Genomic DNA, 21,095 nt, shown 5'->3' with positions numbered 1-21,095 from the left:
AGTCTTTTTTTTCCTTTGTGTGTAAGCCTGTACCATCCATACACACCATCACGAACGGAACAGACTTCACGAATAACTGAAAGAAAAAGCACAATAGGGCCACGTGATATAAAATTGCGACTAGCCTTGCAAGGCACACATTTAGTAGACTATTAAATAATCCCAGAATATTGCTTTGGTATTTGCTGGGTATAATTGCCACGTGCCATATTCCCCATTGTGATTTTAACACACTTCTCACAGTTCCTCTGGCACGAGGAGAGCATGCCAAGTAATTTAAACGGAGCTACACATCCTTTGTTGTCATTGTTACACAGACTGCGGCACACGCTCGGGGAGCTTTGTTGCCGTATTGCCGAGCTTTAGATCGAGTTTTAGGAGCCCTGCAATTTATGATACGGCGCGCAGGAATAAGAAATCAGAACTGTCAGAATCAGCCCTCGTAGCTGGATTCGCGGGCCAGCAGAATTCGGGCACTGTCTGTTCAGACCTCCATATCGCAGCCACAGGGAGCGAGAGGCGCCCCGAGGGTGCGGTTCTTTTGTAGGCAGCGGGACCCCCCGCCTCTCTGCCCGCCGGGCGCGGAGGGGTGTGCAGGGGGTGCGGAGAGGGGTGTGCCCGCGGCCGCGGCCGCCTGTCCCCCGGCTCTCGCCGCTGCCCTGCAGGGGGGCGGACCCGCTCCTCCGGCGGCGGCTCCGGCGGGACCCGCCGACAGCGGGTGGGCGGGCGAGGGCGCTCGGAGCGGCCGGGGCGCGGGGAGGAGGGACCGGCGGCGGGAGGAGGAGCGGCGGCCACACGTCACTTTCCCCGGCCGCGTGTTTACGTGGAGCCGAAGATGGCGGCGCCGGTGGCTCTGCCACGGCAGCTGTCGTCGCTGTGAGGCGGGACGGGACGGGACGGGACGAGACGGGACAGTGAGCTTGTGCGCCCTGGCTGAGGGGAGGGCGCGGGGCGAGCCCCTCCTCCTGCTACCGCTAACACCCTGCTCTCCCGCACAGACGCCATGGAGGACGAGGAGCGGCTGAAGAAGCTGGAGGCTGGGAAAGCCAAGGTAGGAGGAGGAGGCGGCGGCGGTGGTGACAGGGCGGCAGGGAGGCAGCAGGGTGAGGACGGGGGCGGGTTGTCAGCGGGGCCGGCCGCGGTGCGGCGGCGGAGCGGGGCTGCGGCAGGGGCTTGGCGCGGGGCCGCGCCGCGAACAAAGCCGCGGGCGGAGCAGGCGCTTTGTGCCGCGCGCCCCGCGCTCCCCCGCCCTCCCGCCGGGCGGTGGGTGCGAGTGCCCGATGCAGCAGCCCCCGACAGCGGGCACGCCACAGGTGCCCTCGCAGGACCGGGCGATGACAGCCCGGACGGCCCCCGCGGCGGCGCCGGGCGGAGGAAGAGCCGAGGAGGGGGGTTAACCTCCTTATCCTTCACACCCAAGGCGCGAATCCCGTTTGCCTCGTAAGCCTGGGAAACCCTGTGAACCTTAAGGAAGTTGGATAAAACTGACAGCTGTTCCTCAGTGTGGAGCTAATGCCGTGAGAGAGCCTTAGGAGACAGGGATTAGCGGTGCCTCCAGTGGTGCGGAGGGCTGGGAATGCCGGGCAGTGCGTGAGTCACCTGCCGGCCGCCGCCGCAGCCCCGGTGCCCGCACACCTGCGCTCGGCCGTCACCGCCCCGGGGCTGTCAGGCGGCTCAGACGGTGCCCTGCGGGCTTACCCAAGTGGTAATCGGGGAGCTTATCCTTCTGCTTTTAAGCACGGCTCAGTACACACCGGCTGAACAGCGTTTCGCCTTCTGGGCAACAGACCAGTTACTATGCTTTAGGAGGACCTCTTTTTACTTCAAAGCAGCTTTGGTGTGGTCAGTGAGATAAGATAATTAATGGCATCGTAGGAAAATAAGATAAAATTAGTGTTTTGGCGTCAGGTATCATCTGTTTCCTTCCTTGAATCACTGCTAAATGATAAGAGTTCAGAAGTTGGCCGGTCATTCATGCTAAAGATATACATGTAACGTGGCAGGAGGTAATAGTACAGCAATAAGACAAGCTAAAGATGAAACTATGAAACAACATCATTGCCCTATTTATGTGGATTATGGAAAAGAGCATATTGTTAATCTGCAAAGTATGAATAGGTATTTTGCTGTATTAGGAAAAAATTAGTAACTTAATGTGTTTCTGTTTGGGTTCAAAACGTCTGTTGGGAAATTCTCCTAGACAGAGCTGTGTGTTTGTAGAGGAAAACCTGTTCTTTAAAGGCTTAGTGCAAGAATGGTGTTTGCACAACATTATGTAGTACTCCTAAAAGGCACTGGGACAAATTAAATCCTGGTGACAGTACATTCTGTCACACACAGATTGGCTAATTCTTCTGCAGAAAATTAGGCAGTAGTTCACAAAGAAAATGGTTGGAGTAGATTTGGCATTATTATAAACCACAAAGAATAATTTATCAAGGAGAATTTAGATTTTTCTGTCCATGCTGGCTTGACACAGAAAACTAATGACAATTACTGAAAATTGAACCAAAAGTGAGGACTCTAGTGGGAGTTCAGTGCCTCCTTCATACTTTGAGAAAAGACATGTACACGCTTTACTAATTTGTTTTGTGTTTTAAGAGTGTTTTCGTAACTCTCACTATTTTGTAGTCTTTTCTGCTTAAAACCCAATAATGTTCTTAAAAACCCAGTGATGTTCAATATTTGACTGGAAGACTTTAGTATTCTATGTTTTTAAACATTTCCCGTGGTTTAAGTATATCACTCTTTAAAACTATGTGTGATTTATGTGGGAAAAGACTATAAAAGCAGGGTTAATTTTTCAGATTTTTCATTGGTGTTCCGTGTACCATTTACCCCTTTGTTTTACATGTGAATGATGTAAGGTAAATGTGCTGTAGAGTGGAGACTCGGTAGAGTGTGACTGTAGAGTCACAGGTCTTCCCAGTGGCAAATCACTGATAAAGGCAGAAAAGAAGAAATTGTGTTAGCAAAGAATGGAAGCAGGAGTTGCTCCTGTAGCTGCTTTTCTCTTTTTCAAACACATTCACAAGTAGCATAATTAGTGCATCTCTTAAGATGCTTGGCTCCAGTGAATATTTTCTGAGAGCTGTGGCAACAAGCATCCAGAAACTTTTGAACCTAACCGCTTGAGAGTTGGTTAAATAAAATAGTTGGAAAAATGTATTTAAGTATGTGTTGTGACTGTGCTAAGAGTGCAGGTATTGCTATACTGAGAATACATTAAACCATCCACCTGAAATTACAAATTTTAAATGTAAATGAGATGTTTCATAAACTGTGGGATGAATGTAGGTAATTGGGATTATGGTAAACGAGCCTAGTAGATGCCATGAAGACAGCTGCTACATTGCTAATGGTGGCATCATTGTTCGAAATTGAGACTTGCATTCTTCTTTGGTTTGGGTTTGGCTTGGTTTTTTTCTTGAAAAGTAGGTACTGCCAAATCTCAGTAGGTGCATATCAAACAATATGAACTTTCTGTAAAGCAACCATTTGGTTGTTTTCTCATCATAATGTCAAGTAGGCAAACTGTGGATTTTTGTTTTGTGTGATTTGGTCTGCTTTTGAACTTTTTCTTGATGTCTTCCTAAGACACTGTCTCTCCACATAGGTCTTTTACAGAGAAGTGTATTAAAATGGATTTTCTGCAACTGGTTTCTTCTGAGTCCTCGTTTATTGTTACTGGAAATAGAAGCTGCATTGTGAATCTTACCTTCATTGAATGGTGCTAAGTGTACTCAAACCTGGCAGAATGGGTCTCAGTGTGAGCACAGACAGCCTTTGCCAGTACATCATTTGAAAAATGGAATAAAAAGCTCTTGATGGAAGCTCACCAACATTTATGTTTACCTGGTGATTTTTGGAGGACTACGCCAAGTCTGTATTGTGAAGCAGTTGCACCACATGTTGTTGTTCTGTCTGTTACAAGCCCGAAAAGGCAAGGGAGGCACAAAGTTAAACCAGTAAATTACGTGTTCCTTTTTCCAGACCTGTACTCATTCATTTGTTTTGCTGCAAGGTAAATGTGCTGGATATTAACCCAGCCTCTATAAATGCCTGTCTCCCTCCCATTAAAATGATCTCTCTATTTGTTTACAGAACTCTCTTCTCTCCAAACAGGCAATTTCTTCATCTTATATCATGGTGTGATTATGGTGGAGCAAGAAAAGTGTTTGTTAGAAAGGCCACTTAAGGGAAACAGGGTTGACTGTGATGGAAGTTGGAAGGGAGAGGATGTGTGCCAGCAATAGAAATACAGATGCATGCTATTAGGTTGATCAGAGCCCTAAAACAAAGTGACATTAGAAATCAATCATATATGTTTTGTGCCTTGCTAAGGAAATTCTGTAATATTGTTGATGACCTAAGATAGTGTAGATGTATCTGGCCTTAAAAAAGACTACAGAAGATGGTGGTTGAAGAACTTGATATGATATTTATGTGGACACATACTATGTGTGCATGCCTGCACGTATGAGTTTCTGTGGAAATCTCATCTAACATTACAGAGGATAATATTTATGGTAGTTGCTTGGATGTTTTAATTTCATGTATTTATTTAGCAGCTTAGGAGCTGGCTTTTCTTATCAGGATGTGGCACCATTTTGATCAACTTTCAAAACTATACAGAGTAATTTTCTATCTTCAGAATAAAATCATCAGTGATTATATTCCCTTGTAATAAAATGGCTGAGGGTATTTTGATGTAAAGCTTTTGAAACTTATAAAAATATTTTGATTTAGTTTATCCTCACACAGACACACATGAAAGGCACAGCTATTATAACTGGTAAAATTGAGATGAAGCTGTCAATAGCAAGTTTTATGGAATGATCCATTTTACAGTACTGAAATTTGGTTTGCAAAGTATTTAGATATGTGTTTAAATTTCTGTTGAGCAAAGGGCACACTTCTTAGCTGTGTGGGAGGAGTGAACAAGGAGAAAACAGTAACATGCTTTGTAAATTCTCCCAGGTTGGTCTAGGATTTCTGTTCTAAGGTTAGAAAGGCATAATTTAATGTCTTTTCAAAGCTTCTATGTATGTTTGCACTGTTCAAAGAAACTATGTAATTGTTGGAGAAGCTTAAGAAATTAGGGAATTGGTTTAGTTAAACACTCGAGCATAGAATAAGCAGTGTTACTGCTTTTGATCTATACCAGAGAATTACTGAGCAGATAGAACAGTGAAGTTGGTTTGAGAAGCTCTAATGACACTCAATGAACAAGTACTACAGGTTGTATAACTAATTGGACAAGTTATCTTGACAAATTGAATAGTAAAAAGAAATAATTGCATATTTTGTCATCTGGTCATGCATGTAAATATTCCAGGCGGCTGAAGATGAAAATGATATGTATTATTAAAATAGCATTGTCTAAGAGTCTGGGAATGTTTGCTCTTTACATGCTACTCTTTTGAGGGTAGAAAAAGATTTTACCTGCTCATCACAAGTCTATGTGACCAGATGGGATCCATCCTAGGGTGATGAGGGAGCTGGCAGAAGAGCTCTCCAAGCTGCTCTCCATCATCTACCAACAGTCCTGGCTCACTGGGGAGGTCCCAGATGATTGGAAGTTGGCAAATGTCATGCCAATCCACAAGAAGGGCTGCAAGGAGGACCCAGGAAACTACAGGCCAGTCAGCCTGGCCTCAGTGCCTGGCAAGGTTATGGAGTAGATCATCCTCAGTGCAATCACACAGCACCTACAGGATGGACAAGGGATCAGACCCAGCCAGCACGGGTTTAGGAAGGGCAGGTCCTGTCTGACCAACGTGATCTTCTTTTATGACCAGGTGACCTGCCTGGTGGATAAGGGGAAGGCTGTGGATGTGGTCTATCTGGATTTCAGCAAAGCCTTTGACGCCATCTCCCACAGCATTCTTCTGAAAAAGCTGGCAGCCCATGTCTTGGACAGGGGCACTCTGTGCTGGGGTAGGAACGGCTGGAGGGCCGGGCCCAGAGAGTGCTGGTGAACGGTGCTGCATCCGGTTGGCGGCCAGTCGCTGGTGGTGTCCCCCAGGGATCAGTGTTGGACCCAGTTCTATTTAATATCTTTATTGATGATCTGAGTGAGGGAATTGAGTCCACCATTAGCAAATTTGCAGATGACACTAAGCTGGGGGGGGGCGTGTTGATCAACTGGAAGGCAGGAGGGCTCTGCAGAGGGACCTGAACAAGCTGGAGAGATGGTTTGATTCCAACGGGATGACATTCAGCAAGGCCAAGTGCCGGGTCCTGCACTTTGGCCACAACAACCCCCTGCAGCACTACAGGCTGGGCACAGAGTGGCTGGAGAGTAGCCAGGCAGAAAGGGACCTGGGAGTTTGGATCAACAGGAAGCTGAACATGAGCCAGCAGTGTGCCCAGGTGGCACACTTCCCTGATCCTGCTGGCCACACTGTTCAGGCCAGGATGCCATTGGCCTTCTTGGCCACCTGTACTCAGCGCTGGTGAGGCCACACCTCGAGTACTGTGTCCAGTTCTGGGCCCCTCAGTTCAGGAAGGATATTGAGGTGCTGGAGAAGGTCCAAAAAAGAGCAACGAGGCTGGTGAAGGGACTCAAGCACAAGTCCTGTGAGGAGAGGCTGAGGGAGCTGGGGTTGTTTAGCCTGGAGAACAGGAAGCTTCAGGGGAGACCTTATCACTCTATAACGACCTGAAAGGAGGTTGTAGCCAGGTGTGTGTCGGTCTCTGCTCCCGGCAACCAGCAGTAGGACAAGAGGGCATGGTCTTAAACTGTGCCAGAAGAGGTTTAGGTTGAATATAAGGAAAAAATTTTTTACGGAGAGAGTAATCAGACATTGGAATGGGCTGCCCAGGGAGGTGGTGGACTCACTGTCCCTGGAGGTTTGTAAGATGAGACTGGATGTGGCACTTAGTGCCATGGTCTAGTACATGGTGGTGTTGGATCAAGGGTTGGACTGGATGATCTCGGGGGTCTTTTCCAACCCGGTCGATTCTATGATCTCTGGCCTCTTCAGACTGAGCAGTTTTGGAATTCTCAAGGAAAGGTGTTGATTTGGGTTTTTTTAAAATAAAATACTCAAGTAAAGCATAGAATAGTTATGTGACACAGTGATTAAAGCTCTAATTTAAAACTCCCATAAGAACTCAAAATATAGACTGTTTGTAAAACACGGTCCTTTTAAACTCCCTGTAATTTATGTGAAAAGGAAAAAAAGCGGTATCTCAGTGGTTCTTAAGAGTTTTTCATCACCGAAGTCAAATTAAATAGATCTAAATGTTGTATTTCATTAGCGAACTGGGCTACTAACACGTCATCTTCTGTTTTCAAGTGTAAACAGTTCATTTTGCTTATTCTCTGTCTGCCTCAAATAACTTGAACAAAACTCATTAGACGAAATCAAGGAAGCAAGAATTTCCTTTTTAGTCTACATTTTCTTAGTCTTCTTTTCTCTTAAAATAAGAAGTCATATTTGCCATATCACGAAGTGCTCATTTCATCATAAAGCCCTAGTCATTGCTGTCACTCTTCATAAATTACGGAGGAAAGCAGCTTTTTGAGTTAAAAGTTCACAGAATGGGAGTCATGCTGAGCTATATTTGAAGATGCTGGTGTGTATTAGTGGACAGGAGAGGAAGCAACTGGATCTCTAGAGTTTCTTGGACAAGTGTAGGTGAGTTTTGGCTCAACAGAGCCTAATCTCTTTGTTTGTAACAAAGCAGGAGAGTGCAGTGAAACTATGAAAAAATGCTATAATGAAGAACACTTTATTTGGAGAAGCCCTTTTTCTTGCACAGGAAGATCCTTATAAACCTGTATCTAATTCCTAGGCATTCCTCTGTTGTATTGCTTAGCTATTTTTTTTTGTAGGTCCTTCTGAACTTGTGGATTTTGGCTTCTTTTACAGCCTTCAATCTACTCTCATTTGCATCTCTGTCAATTTTAAATGCAAATAATAGAAGGTATGTGGAATTACCTGTGTATAGTTTGATTATGAACATGACTAAGCTTAAAAGCTGATTTTTGTCTTGCAGAGGAAGTTGCAGATACAGGGACTGAACAGCACCTTACAGAGAAAACGTGGGTTTAAAACTGTTTGAGTAAAAGCAGATAGAGCAGAAATTGAGTAGAAGTGAGAAACAAAGTGTGAGGTGTTCAGCTTGTTGTCCATGTATTTGTTTTTGTTCAAAACAGTGGATATCTTCATTTTATTGTAGAAAAAAAGATTTTTATACATTTGAGATGTATATAACTTTTATCTAGATAATTGATTGCTACTGGAGTGGTACATAAGCTTGGATGAGAGATCCAACAGAAAGGTTATCTGTGAAACCGTTTTCAAGACACCTTCTGTAGCAGAAAAATTGGTATGACTAGGCTAATTTTTCCTATAGAACTACCAGCTCTTTGCAATTTACTTGTTGTTCTTTTTTTGCTTTGAAAAAATAAAAAGAAAGTGATATTTTTTTGTCATATGTTCAAGTTTTTTGTGGACTCTATTGGGTCTTTGTAAAGAAAAAAAATAGTACTTGAGTTGAAATTTAGGATTTCAAATCTCTTTTCAGTTGGCGCTACTAGAACTCTTCCTGTTTCCAAGTGTGTTCTCTGTTTTTTCCATATCCGTGTTTTGATCTCCATTTCCCTCATTTCAGAGATCTGTTCTTGCTTTTAATACAGAATTTGATTATCGATTTTAGAGGTATATTGATAATAACATTTTGGTTCAAAGCTTTAAAGTAGCTGTCTACCTTACAATAGTAATGCAAGGTAGAATGAGCTCAAATTCATCCTTGCTTTCTTCTGAGAATGCAGAGAAATGTCACTTCAGATAACCTTTGTTCTTTTGCCAGTTTAGCAAGAATTGTTCTTTAATCCAAGATGCCCGTGAATTTCACATTAATTTCATCATATAGAGAACTGTCAACACAGTATTGATAGTAGCCCTGCAAAAGCAAGGAATTGCATTGTAAAAATGCAATTTAAATTGCTCCTTGCGTAAGGAAAAGGAATTACAAAATGAAAGCACAAAGTTGCTCTTTGCCTACTTGCAGGACTTTCTTCATTTTAGCACTAGTCTCTCCCTCATTCTATGGTCTGCTTTCCAACTACTTATTTTTTTAGTATGGGTGTTGCAATAGCAAAACAGAGATGACTGCAATATTTGTTTCCCTCAGATTGTAACAAGTTTGTTTGTTTATACTGATTTGGAAATCAACTTGATCACCACCACAAATTCTTTCTAAAGAACTTTCAGTAAAGTGTATCTGATACTCCAGGGGAAGTACATTGGACCTTTTGGCATATGTAGGTGTTGCCAGAAAATCCTGTGGGTTTTTTCCCCATAGAAAATACCGAAACAACCGGTTGCTTTTAAATATTGATGTACAAAGGTATTAACTGCAGAATAATGTGTGGTTACTCTAGCATTTTAGAGTTTGGAATAGGGAAAAATCTGATAGAAATGAGGACAAAAGAAAAAGTAGGTTGTCCTACCTTATATTGCAATATAAGATTATATAGTAGTAACACAGTTGTTGGGAATCCTAATTTATGGAGTGGAAGCTCTGACTTAAATATCTACCCTATAGAGAGAGATTTCAAGGTATTTCTCTCTATTTGTTTCAAAATAATTTTGTTACTAATACAAGCTAATGTGTCACTTTGAAAAGATAAATGCACCACAGTTCACTGAAACACAGCTGATAATTGCAGTCTTTTGACTGCCATACTGAAACATAAAGTAGATCTTGAATTTTATGACGATGAGACATATTCTGTTGACTGTGAAGTGCTGGCATGCCATATCACGCTGATGGTCCTGGTGTTCCTGTTTCTTGAAAGAAACAATAATCTTCATTTTCAGATGATTTCTTGAGAAGCCAACATTTTATATTATAAACTACCTTTCCTACAACCAGTGGACAAAAGACAGAGGAATGAATAAAAATGTTAAGATTTCTTAGAATTAGTTTTTTAGAAGTATGGAGTCGGTTCTCCTGCTTCCCTCCTCTTTTGAAAAGGAGCCCCAACAAGCTTCCAGATGGAACAAATTCAATAGTTGTCAACTGGGCAAAAGAATGTGAGACTCTTGAAACCTAACACTAAGTTTAGGATAGTGGGGGAGTGATCAAATCAGTTGTAACAACCCTAAATTGTAGCATCATCACAAAACAAAGAAGAGATGGTCTTTTGGACCATGCTTTTACATCTCACAACATGAAGAAATTAAAAGATCTCCCAATTGGAGATAATAATGTAAAGAGAATATATAGCATGTTTGTGATATTTTCGAGGAAAGCCTAGATTTGATGATAACTACTACCATGGCAAAAATATAGCGTATCTCTAAAACTACAATAGCAAGCAAAGATCCTGGAAGATCGTGGAGATGAAGAGGATGGAGTAGATGGGATACTGGAACTGAGTATATTCTGTGCAAATATGATAAAATAGGTGTTCCAGAGAATAAGCAGTGTAAATTGCATAACACTTGATTTGAATCTGACTTCACTGGTAGGCTGTTATCCCTTCATCCTGGTTTTATTTGCCGAACTTTTTACTTGCCATCAGACTCTTCTCTCTGAAGAAGCCTCCAGTATCCAACCACAAAACAAGGGGAAAATATTTAAATATCCTAAATCCATTTAGATTGCCTAAGGGAGATAGCAAATTTAACATTAAAACCATACATTTGCATAGATAGATAGATAAAAATATAAATATATATATAAATGTATATTGAGAACATGTGTTTTCAATTAAAAGGTGTATAGGAGAAATGGCTTACTGTTACAGGTAACAATGCTAAGAAAACCCTATCTTGGTATGTTCAGTCATACACTCTGTTGACTAGCCTAGTTTGCTATGTTAAAAGAAATAAGGAAGTCCTGATAGAAGACTCCTCAAAGAGGGATGTGTTAGATTTTCTTCATTGTTTGGAATATATTCCTGGAATTCAATTTAGCTTTCTTCAGAAAAAAAAACAAACTCCACTGGCAAGTCTGCGGTTTTGTGAGCAGTATCAGTGTCTTTGTGAGTTCGCTCTTCTCATTATTCAGAAGCGTGTAAAAAGTAATAAAAGCCTGTCAAAATGGTACAAGCCTGTCAAGCTTTGCACACTGAGCGTGAAATTCATGCAGTTGGTTCTCTCCTTATGTCTGCTCTGCTTCTTGCAGAGCTGTCTCTCACAAGCTTCAGAGTTCGGGGGCTTTATTCTCACTCTGTTCAGTCCCACATGGTATGAATTAATGTAAAAGCGGTATAAACAATGTGGGAAAGTGATGAAGCACAACTGAGTTTGACTTGTTCTACAGTATTTTACAATTTATTAAAAAAAGATCAAACCCCAAAAACATTTTTTAAAATGAAAATTTAAACTTTGTTCAGTTTCTATACAGAGTTGAAGCACAGAGATGGCCAGAATGCCTATGAATAATCTCCTTAAAATGTATTGAATTTCTCCAAACTACTTTTGAAAACTCAACACGATGTGTGTGAAAAGATTACATTGTCAACTGGATGGAAATCATCACATTGCTTCAGTTTATTAACAAGGAGTGGCTGTTAGTTCCTGCTCAGCTTAAACTGAATTCAAACTATTGATCTGTATCTGAACAGTTGATTGTCTTCTTGCCAAAGATGTAACCTCTCAGACTCTTCGTCAGTTCCTTTGTCTACTTGAAAAACATTATAATCTTCTGCTCTTTATTAAAAAGTCGTATTTAGACATTGTCTGTTCATTCTAAAGGTGCCTTTTTCTTTCAGACTTCTTGGTTAATGAGAAAGGTCTTGCTGTGCCTTAATATATTCTCTCTACCTGATAAGGGTTTTTTCTCAGTTTTTGATCTTTAAATATCTCTGTCATAGGCTACATTTTTACTAAAGAGGACACAGTGTGGAGGGAAAAAATCTAGGGGTATGCTATATAAATACAACTAAATTGGTTTCCTCTTGGAAGGAAATGTTAAATTTACATGAATCGGCAACATAAGCAGTACACAGAGTTTCAATTGATAGTCGATGCTTTTCTAACATCAAAAAATAGTCTCTTCAGCCCTTTCAGCCCATAAACTCTTCTTCCTTATTTAATATATAGACTAAGTGCTCTAGAAATGGTAGGGTTTTAAGTTAATTAATTCTAATTTGCATTTGATTATTCCAGTGTGTTGTGGAAGAATGAACTATGGGACCTGGAATAAAATATTGATTAGGATCCCACAGGAAGCAGCAGTTGCCTGCTATGGTTTCTTTAGACATATCAGGATTTTTGTTGTAGATTCTGATCAGTATTCATGATTTTTGAGAAGCAGCTGATTACCCCCAACCCTGGCCCCCTGGAAGCTACACTGATGCTTGATAATACACTGTAACCAAGGCTGCAGTCATCAGTAAGACTCTGCATATATTAGAGAGTCTCAAAAGACTGGGAAAGATTGCTCTTTAAACAGAACAGACTTCTGTAAATGAATTGTCAACATTTAGGTCCTTGGGGATCTGCACAACTGTTAGTATGAAACCACCTTTAGGTAACTAGCGCTGATCCAAGCAGAACTTACTGAAAGTATTAAAATTTTTGATACTGTTTGACATGGTCTTATAAGCAAACTAAAGACCTGGTCTAGGTACAACCATCATTTCCTGGTTACAACCAAATAAAAAGCTGTACTAAGCATTATTTGTTTTAATGGCTTACTCTCAAAGTAGGTGGTCTTTCAGTCTTTCACAAAGCCTGTGTCACTCAGTATTTACATTATTAGCAGTGGAAAGAATGCGTGGGTATATGTAGACAGTACTAAACTGAAGTAGATGGCAAACACAGTGAAGAGACTTAGAATTCAAAATGATCTGGTACAAAAGGACATAGAAGCAACACTTGAGCGGTTTTTTTGCCTCTGATGATAAAAGCTGTCCTTGGGCTTCCCAGGTCCCTGAGTTTAATGGCAGAATTGGAGGAGTGAAAGCATTATCTACTGTACAGAAGGTCGAGCTGAGGACCAGTTCAGTAATTTTGATGTATACACATTTACGGGGCTGTCAGCATCCTGCAGAAACTGGATGCTGCTGTTACAAGGCTATTTCTTTCCTCATCTTTAAAAGGTCATTGTCATTAGAGATTTCAAATTAAGCAGGGGAAAAAAAAGCAAACATCAGATCCATCTTCAAGGAGGGTGAGAAGGAGGATCTGGGGATCTATTGGAAAGTCAGCCTGTTCACAGTCTCTGAGAAGATTATTTCAGATCCTCCTGGAATCCATATTGAGGCACATGAAGGGCAAGAGCATAAATGGAATTTATCAAAGGCAAGTCAGTTATCTTCCATGGTGAACTGAGTGTCTGAGCAGATGGGGACATTGTTTACCTCGACGTTAGGAAGGCATTTGATGTGATCTCTTGCAGGCGATTTGTAACTAAGCTGCAGATAGGTGGCTTGGGTAGGTGGACTGCAAGGTGGGAAGAAAGTTATCTGGACTGCTATGCTCAGACTGTTGAAGCAAAGCCCAGCTGATGGCCTGTAATGTTCCTCAGGTGTTGAAACCATGGCTGATACTGTTTGATGTTTTTTAAATGACCTGCAAAATAGGAAGGAGTGTGCCTTCAGCATGTTCACAGATGAGACCGTTAGGGAGAGCGGTTACTGAATTGAAGTGGGTCTTCTTTTCAGAAAGACTTAGACAGTCTGAAAAAACAGGGAAATAATTAGATACAAATTCATTCTTCCCAAGCAACTGAAATAAGATATTCCTTTTTGTTGGGAGAATGACATTCAAATAATCCATTTCACAGCGCCGGATTAGACCCAACATAAAGGTAATTCAGGAAAATACAAATAAGTAGTCATGTATTCAGTAGTTTAGTACTATACTACATCCTAAGGAGCTGGGCTAATCTTTGCAACAAAAGGGTTATATAAAAACTGCAATTTTTTTGGATGTATGCAGTATGATGACTAGCAATTAAGATAACTTATGAAAGTGTTTCACTCTTTCCGTGCTCCCTAAATAAGTCTGTATTTTGGGTGTTGTCTTCATCTACTTGGTTTGGGGAAGGACATCTTTTTAATTTGAACCATAATGTCTATGTAGCTCTATCTGTGTGGGGAAAATGGATTTCAAGTATTTTATTAGGAATCCACTTGAAGTAATGTGCAGAATGCTATAAAACAGGTGAAAGTATATTTATTCTGGTGATTTTTCCCCAGTTGGAAACATAAACATTTTGCTTATAGTTATTTCTTACATAAGTGCATGTAAACCAAAATATAAACCAGTCTGGTAATATTCAAAATCAAACATAGTGCAAGGAATTTGTATTTAGGATACTAGTATTAGAAACATAACTATCATTACTTTCCTTCTTGAAGCTTTATTTTTTTGGTATTTTTATTTGTATTTTTTATAGTTTAATGTTAATAGTTCAGTCTTTGTGAAAATGAAAAGTGTCAACCTTAACTTTTAAACATGTAAGACAATTAATAAGCAGAATAAAGTATCTGTGTTACATACAAACTTGCAGATTTGATTGACAAGCACTGTGTGAAGTTCCTGGCAACCATTGCTTTTGCATACTTTTGTATTTTTGTAGTTGGCTTCTAACTGGCAGGCACAGATGGCCATAGATTGTGATTTTTGTGTGTTTCTGAATTAGGGTATTTATATGGTATTTTAAATTTCATTGTATAAATATCATGTGTTATCTACTCTATATGGATTTTTATGTTACGTGCTAAGTTAGAGTGTGGGATTTTTTTTGTTAATAATTAGAAATTATTCTGTGCCCAGCTAATAATTAGAACATTTGTTCTCAAGTAACTTGTCATTAAGCAATCAATGTTATTTTGTGGTGTTTTATGGAACTTCACAAAAAAAAAAAAGCTTTTTAAAGTTTTTCTTGAAAAAGAATTCATCAGATTTGACACTATAAAGCCTTTATCTTGGTGATAATGAAGAATATTCTGCCACAAAGTCAGAATTGGTTGTTTCAGTGGTATTAAAGTCTTAAGGTCATAAAGTATTTAGGACTGCTCTAACCTAGAGTTTAAAATGCTTTTAGAGAAACCCTGTGAACTTCTCTTTGAAGGATCAGGTTTGTTCTGCCCAATCCATGAAGTTCAGTGTCCTGTATAACTTTTTTCCCCCTCAGATTCATAAAAATGGGGAGTAAACTCTGTGTTCTAGGATGTGATAAATTGCAATTGGACATGGTTAATAAGAAGAAAAATTATATTTGAGGAGAAAAATTACTAAATATTAGATATGAAAATAATTTTTTATTTTACCAGAACAAAACTTTGCTCTTTTGATCTATTATTACTGAAACTTAGATTGAAGTTTAGCATTAATTTGGGCTCAAGGAAAAGATAGATTTACTTTTTCAGTGCCCCATAGTTTCAGGAATGTTTTCATAAGGTTATTTTTTTTTTTGAAGAAGGGCAGCATGTGAAGAAAATTAAGTAACAAGGCAGAGATTTATTAACTGTTTGACTGCTTATAGTATTTGAGGACACAGTTTCATTGCTTTTTAGACTATACCTATCCTGAAAGACATTTCTTTTTACTTGAACCTTTTTTAAGACCTAAATATAGTGGAATGAACATGCTTAATGCTTAACTGTGTTACTGCATTGCAGTTGTTTTCTTAAAATAAATTGTTATCCTGTAAGAACTCTGAGGGATTAATTAAAGGCGTCTCCAGCTGTTGATTCAACTATATTTAGTTACATAGCTGATACCACTATATGCTTGTTAAAGAACAGGTGTTAAAACAGTTGCTTTAAGAAGAAATAAAGTGAAGTTACTACATAAGCAATGCTCAGATTGTTAGTAAGTTTATTTTTGTGACACAGAAGGGAACATGCTTACTGACACGTGTCTGATGACTCTCTTGCTTTCCAAAATTTAAAGTTCTGAACAGATTAATGTGTTAATGCCTATATTTAACCACTAAGTTGCTACTATGCTGTGAAATGTGTTTGTTGGTGGTTTTTTTGAAGACCAGCTAAAGCTTGTTGTCTGTAAAAGTCCATGACTTCTATCTGTATTTCTCTTTCTTGTTATGTGGGGAATATTCATATTTGTGGTTTGTTTAAGTAATTCATTGTGAACAGTTCATGCAGTATGGTTCTGCAGGTAGGAATGACAAAAATTGATCCTTGTTACTCACTTGACAGCAATGGCTCTGTAGAAATCAACTGCAGTAAATGTAAAGCCTAACACTACACTTTTGTTGAATCAAACACAATATTGAAAGAAAAAGCACATATAAAACTGGAAGCTACTACACAGTTTTAATACTTAAGTAGCCTGAGGACCTTCTCCTTTTTGCCTTCTGTTCAGGAGGGCAGTATCTGACTTTTACTTTCAGAAGATAGCTTGTTTCACAAGGCTCATTTCATCAGGAATTGAGTGGGAGAAAAGTACTTAAAATCTTAACCACAGTTGTAATTTTACAACCTTACAAAAAATGTCAATGCAGAAGCTTGCAAAAGAGTTCATCTTTATGAAATATTGTACTAATTATAGCTTCTGTCTAATGATTGTTCTGCCAAGTGTATTTTGTTGGCATAACTTTAATCTGACCCAGAGACTTTAAGGTGTGATAACTTTTGCAAGTCTCAGGCCTTTTCGTTTGTTTCTTTGTGTGTTTGCTTTGGTTTTGCCTTTATCTTCATGGGATCAGATTTATTGAGCACCAGCTTTGTCTTGGTTGTTCTGTATACCTTTGACCAGTGGAGATACATGGCAATTTACTTTCCATTTGGTTGGTGTCGCGTGTAGCATGTGTACACTACCTCATTTAGTCTACTACATGCCACCAGGGGCTTAGTTTTATTAGTTATTCTTAAGTTCTAGCACAATATTTGACAACTTTTCATTAAGATGAAGGGGGATCATGTTGTTACAGATCGAGACCATGATAGGTAAGGTTGTGTCTCCTTTTGGCACTCAAAAATTTTATTTATTATTCTGTCTGTCATAGCCTCCACCAGTTATTGTTCAGCTGTTAAGTGTTGCTAAGATATGATCATTTGATATCTTGACTTAAATCACCAGAGATCAAATTGCCTGTTCGCTTCCTGAAGTCTATCTTTTGTTTGTGTCAGCAAAACATATCACATCCGGTGTTTTCGTTTGGTAGGAAAGTGATACTAAAATCATAGTGTAAACTCTCACATACACTTTAAAAAGAACCTGCTGTTTCACTTTATAGAACCTCACCTACAGTTACGTCCTGTTTAGGGTCCTGCACTTCACTGAGCTTACTGTCCTTGCATGGATGTCAGAGCTGAAGTTATCTACTGCCCTATGTGGATACCAAAACACCCCAGAAAAGTGCCTGAAGATAAATATTGATAGATTTGTTTCTAAAGGACTCTGAGATAACATGTTCATACAGTCCAATGAACAGTGCTGTAACTGTGTGGAAAGCAACTAATACTTTCAGAGTATCTAAATCAAATATTAAGATTCATTTTCAAGAATGAATTAGTATACAAACCCGTCTTCTGGGCAAATTTTCAAAACACTTTCATGAGATGTGACAAAGCAGCAAAGTTTTCCATTTCAAAGAATTGGTGGAGAACATCATATGACTCCTTAAAAACTAGCAGTTTAGCAAAGTAAGTAGTAAAACTTTTTTTCCTCATTCATCTAGAAGATTAAAATATAACTGAAACATTTGTATCTCCTTTATTAAAATTCATTTGACAGAATTTTAGCTCCGACCTGGAATTTATTTGCTATAGAAGTTGGGTTATTTTAGAAAGGCTAAGAGAGTAGAGGGGGAAACATTTTTCTTAAACATATTCGAGAATCCATTTGTTAGCATTGTGATACATCCTTCTCCTTCAGTAACTTCCTACCAAAAATTTATTCAAAAGATTTTAGGACATTTAAGGCTGACTTTGTGCCATGGGTTTTTTTCAGCCTAGCTAAAGAACGTTTCAGGATCCAGTTTTTAATTGGTGTTAATAAACCTAGTGGAATAGGAGTGTGTTTCTGTCAGTGCATAACTCTTTTTACCTTCTGCTTCTTACCCAGCCTTTGAAACTCTGGGCAAAGGCAAAGGATAGATGGTGTCCTTTGAGACAACTGGTGACCTTCATCACTTAATGGAGAGTAAAGAAGGCTCTGTTTTATGTCAGATCCCTTTGCCTTGCTGGCCAAAGACTTCCTAATGTTTCAGGCTTCAAGTATGGATGATCTGTGTTTTTTTAGAGAGCACATGAAACAAGCTTCTGCTACCCTCTCATTTTTGTCACTAACAGCTTGGCCCAATCCATTGATTCCCTCTTCACTTTGGGGACATATGGTACCAATGTGGGTCAGATGTTTTTTTCACCTTCTACATCAGCAGAGGCATTCAATGAGAAGAGTAAAGTTAAAAGTAGATAGGAACAATATATAAATCATGTCTGTAGAAGCAGTTTAGTAAGACACCAGCTGAGCAATTTTTTTTTAGAAGATAGTTTGAGTCATTGCATTTCTTGAAGCAGTCCAGCATTGAGATGTGCTTGGTGTACTTGTGTCAGTCATTGTAACCTGACTTGAGGGAATTTTCATACACTTAACTTCCATTCCTTGTCCAGAACATAACCCAACTGTAATGAACTTAGCTGCTCCTAGATCTGTTCCTATTTAAACTCTTGGGACAGGGAAGAGCAGACCAGATCAGAACCACACTAATTCTGAGGCTTTCCAGCTCACAGTGCCATCTGGAGGGGTTCATTCAAGTTCAGCGCCCTTGGTTATTAGCACTGCCAACAGTACTCTAACTTGATAGAGGCTGCTAAAAGAATTGCCCAAGGTGCTGTTCTTCTCATCCTGTGTTGACCTTCATGGTACTTCAGCTATAAATGTAAATTGTGGTGGTCCCATTGGTTTTCTTCAGAGTACTGCAAGTACTGTCTCTGAACCTGAAAGACTCACAAGTTTGTATTTAGGCAGAGACTATAGCAGTTCTTCTTTGGAAACTTTTATAGTCTTATTGTCATCCTGTAATACTCATGAGCCACTGAAGTCTCCGTAAGGGGAGACATTCTATGGTCTTGCTCTAGCTATTTGGGAAAATCTGACTGTGAATGCAACCTAAAAATGAGATCTGAAGTACCTCGTTCCTGGGTGATTATTTCTTGTTCATTCAGCCTAATGTTTCCCATTTAGTAAATTCAGCATCTGTTGAATGGAACAAATAAAGGTCCACTTGGCTCAACAGATAAGCAGATTGAAACTTGCAAAGAACATTAATTCTTCACTTAGAGATTGGATTTTCAGCTATGTGACATAATAGGTATTTGCAGGTTGCTTGCTTATCTTCTTGAAGTTTTTATCTCAGGATTTGAAAAGAGTTGTGATACTCTCCTATTTGTTGATTAGCAGACTAGAATAGAATTGGTAGACTTCACTAGAAAGATGTCTGTTTTTCCTCTGTACTTGAGAATTTTTCATTCATCTCACTGTGTTATCGTTTTCTTAGTATAGGCATCAGGACCTATAAGAAGCAGGCAGCACTATAAATTTGCCTACATGTGGAGTTAGTGCTTTCACAACACAACCCTCAGTGTTTACACCTTTTGAGAATATGACAAAAAGTGACAAAGTGCCACTTTTCTTCTCTAATACAGTTACCAGTTAACTGTTCAGCACCTCTTAGGGGACAGACTGTCAAGCTTTTACAGAACTTGGTGGCCTAACAGCAAATGAGTCTTAAAGAGCCTAGGCGAGATTTACTGCCTAAATCTCAGTGTTGCTGTCTCCCAGCCTCTTTTCCTTATTGCTTTTGAGACCCTCTTGTCTGCTGCTGTGAAACATAAAAATGTGACTGTATATTGGAATCACAAAACCAGGTAATGACTGAGAGAGAGATTATGGCAGGTATTCTTTCAGTTATCCAGGGTAAGGTGGGATAGATAAGCTTAAACCACAGCAAATATCCAGCTTCTGAACAATGTCAAAATTTCAAATTCAGGTTGGCCTTTTTGCTTTGTCACTATCAGCTTGCAAAACACCCAGGTCAAGATTTTGTGGGATGTATATGTGCTTAATAAATGATCAAAACAAATCCCACCTCAGGGCCCTGCTTTTTCTTCTTTATGTTTCACTGAAAGCCTTTGTAGGAATTATTGCTTACCTATGTTCAAGGGGAGTAGTGACCTATCATTACTAGAGCAGGTGTTTCTTAAATTAATCCTTCACCTTTTAAGACAAGGTGTCAGTCTGTCTTAGTCTACACATTTTGGTTTCACTGTCACTCTCAATAATCTTTCAGAATTTATACTTTATTATCATTCAGTGATGAGTATTAGGAACATTACGATTGGAAAAGCCTGAACCTTTCTATCACAAGACTGCTTATGATCTTCCATGAGTTTCATGATATATCTGAATGTCTGTCTGATTCTGGCACATGTAGTTATCACCAGTACAGTACAGTTTGCCATAATGCATGTTGTACTTTCAGATGCAGCTTGCAGCAGACTCTTTAGCATTCGCTCTATATGCAGACTAAATATATCTTTCTGAGACAAATTTGTGGCTTTTGTGTTGGTGGCAAGTCTGAAGCAACACTTGACAAAGAATACTATTCACTTTTTACTCCCCTCCTTGTGCTCAGTTGCAGATGCTGCAGCTGTGGAGAGTCTGCTAGATTGAAAGTTTAAGATGTTTTCTGCAGTTAAACACAACATCTGCATTGAAGCGCTGAAGCCAGGATTTGTTTGTTAGGCTCCTTGAGCTTTTTTCCATTGTATTGTGGGACAGATTCTCAAATAACGAATGGTATTATTACCAAATCCCTTTTACAAAACATGGGATCTTTTTAGTCATTCAGTAAGTAGTTAATTGCAAAACTGGTGTACAGGGAGTTGGATTCGTAACTTAGTCATTTACTATGGCAGGCATTGAGAGCCATTTCAAAGTTTGATAGTTTCTCTTCATTGCTGCCAGGGCATGCTGCTTGCTCGTGGTTAGCTTTGTTGGTTAACTCTCAGGTCATCTTCAGCAGAGCTAGACACCACCTCAGTCAGTTTGCTGTTACTGCAGTGTGGGATAATTCCATCCCAGGTGCAGGACTTGATGTTTATTTTTATTAAATCCCGTGCAGTTCTTGTTGGCTTAGTCCTCCAGCAC

General features: G+C 39.8%; 1 protein-coding gene across 7 annotated transcripts in view; it reads left to right on the top strand.

The window, feature by feature from the left end:
* Positions 1-639: 639 nt before the first annotated feature.
* The window catches only part of AKAP9 (A-kinase anchoring protein 9), a 115,865-nt gene continuing 95,409 nt past the window's right edge, over positions 640-21,095 (top strand). For 6 of the 7 annotated variants that reach the window (XM_032683287.1, XM_032683279.1, XM_032683271.1 and 3 more), the window contains exon 1: positions 818-1,051. In XM_032683287.1, the coding sequence (XP_032539178.1) occupies positions 1,004-1,051 (48 nt within the window). In that variant the 5' untranslated portion in view covers positions 818-1,003. Of the gene's footprint in view, positions 717-817; positions 1,052-21,095 lie in introns of those variants that run through there. The other variant, XM_032683242.1, reaches the window with a different exon arrangement.

The sequence above is a fragment of the Chiroxiphia lanceolata genome, chromosome 1 (assembly GCF_009829145.1).
Source record: "Chiroxiphia lanceolata isolate bChiLan1 chromosome 1, bChiLan1.pri, whole genome shotgun sequence".
NCBI classification, from domain to species: domain Eukaryota; kingdom Metazoa; phylum Chordata; class Aves; order Passeriformes; family Pipridae; genus Chiroxiphia; species Chiroxiphia lanceolata.
Note: the sequence above shows the minus strand (reverse complement) of the source record. Positions and strands in the feature narration are given on the sequence as shown.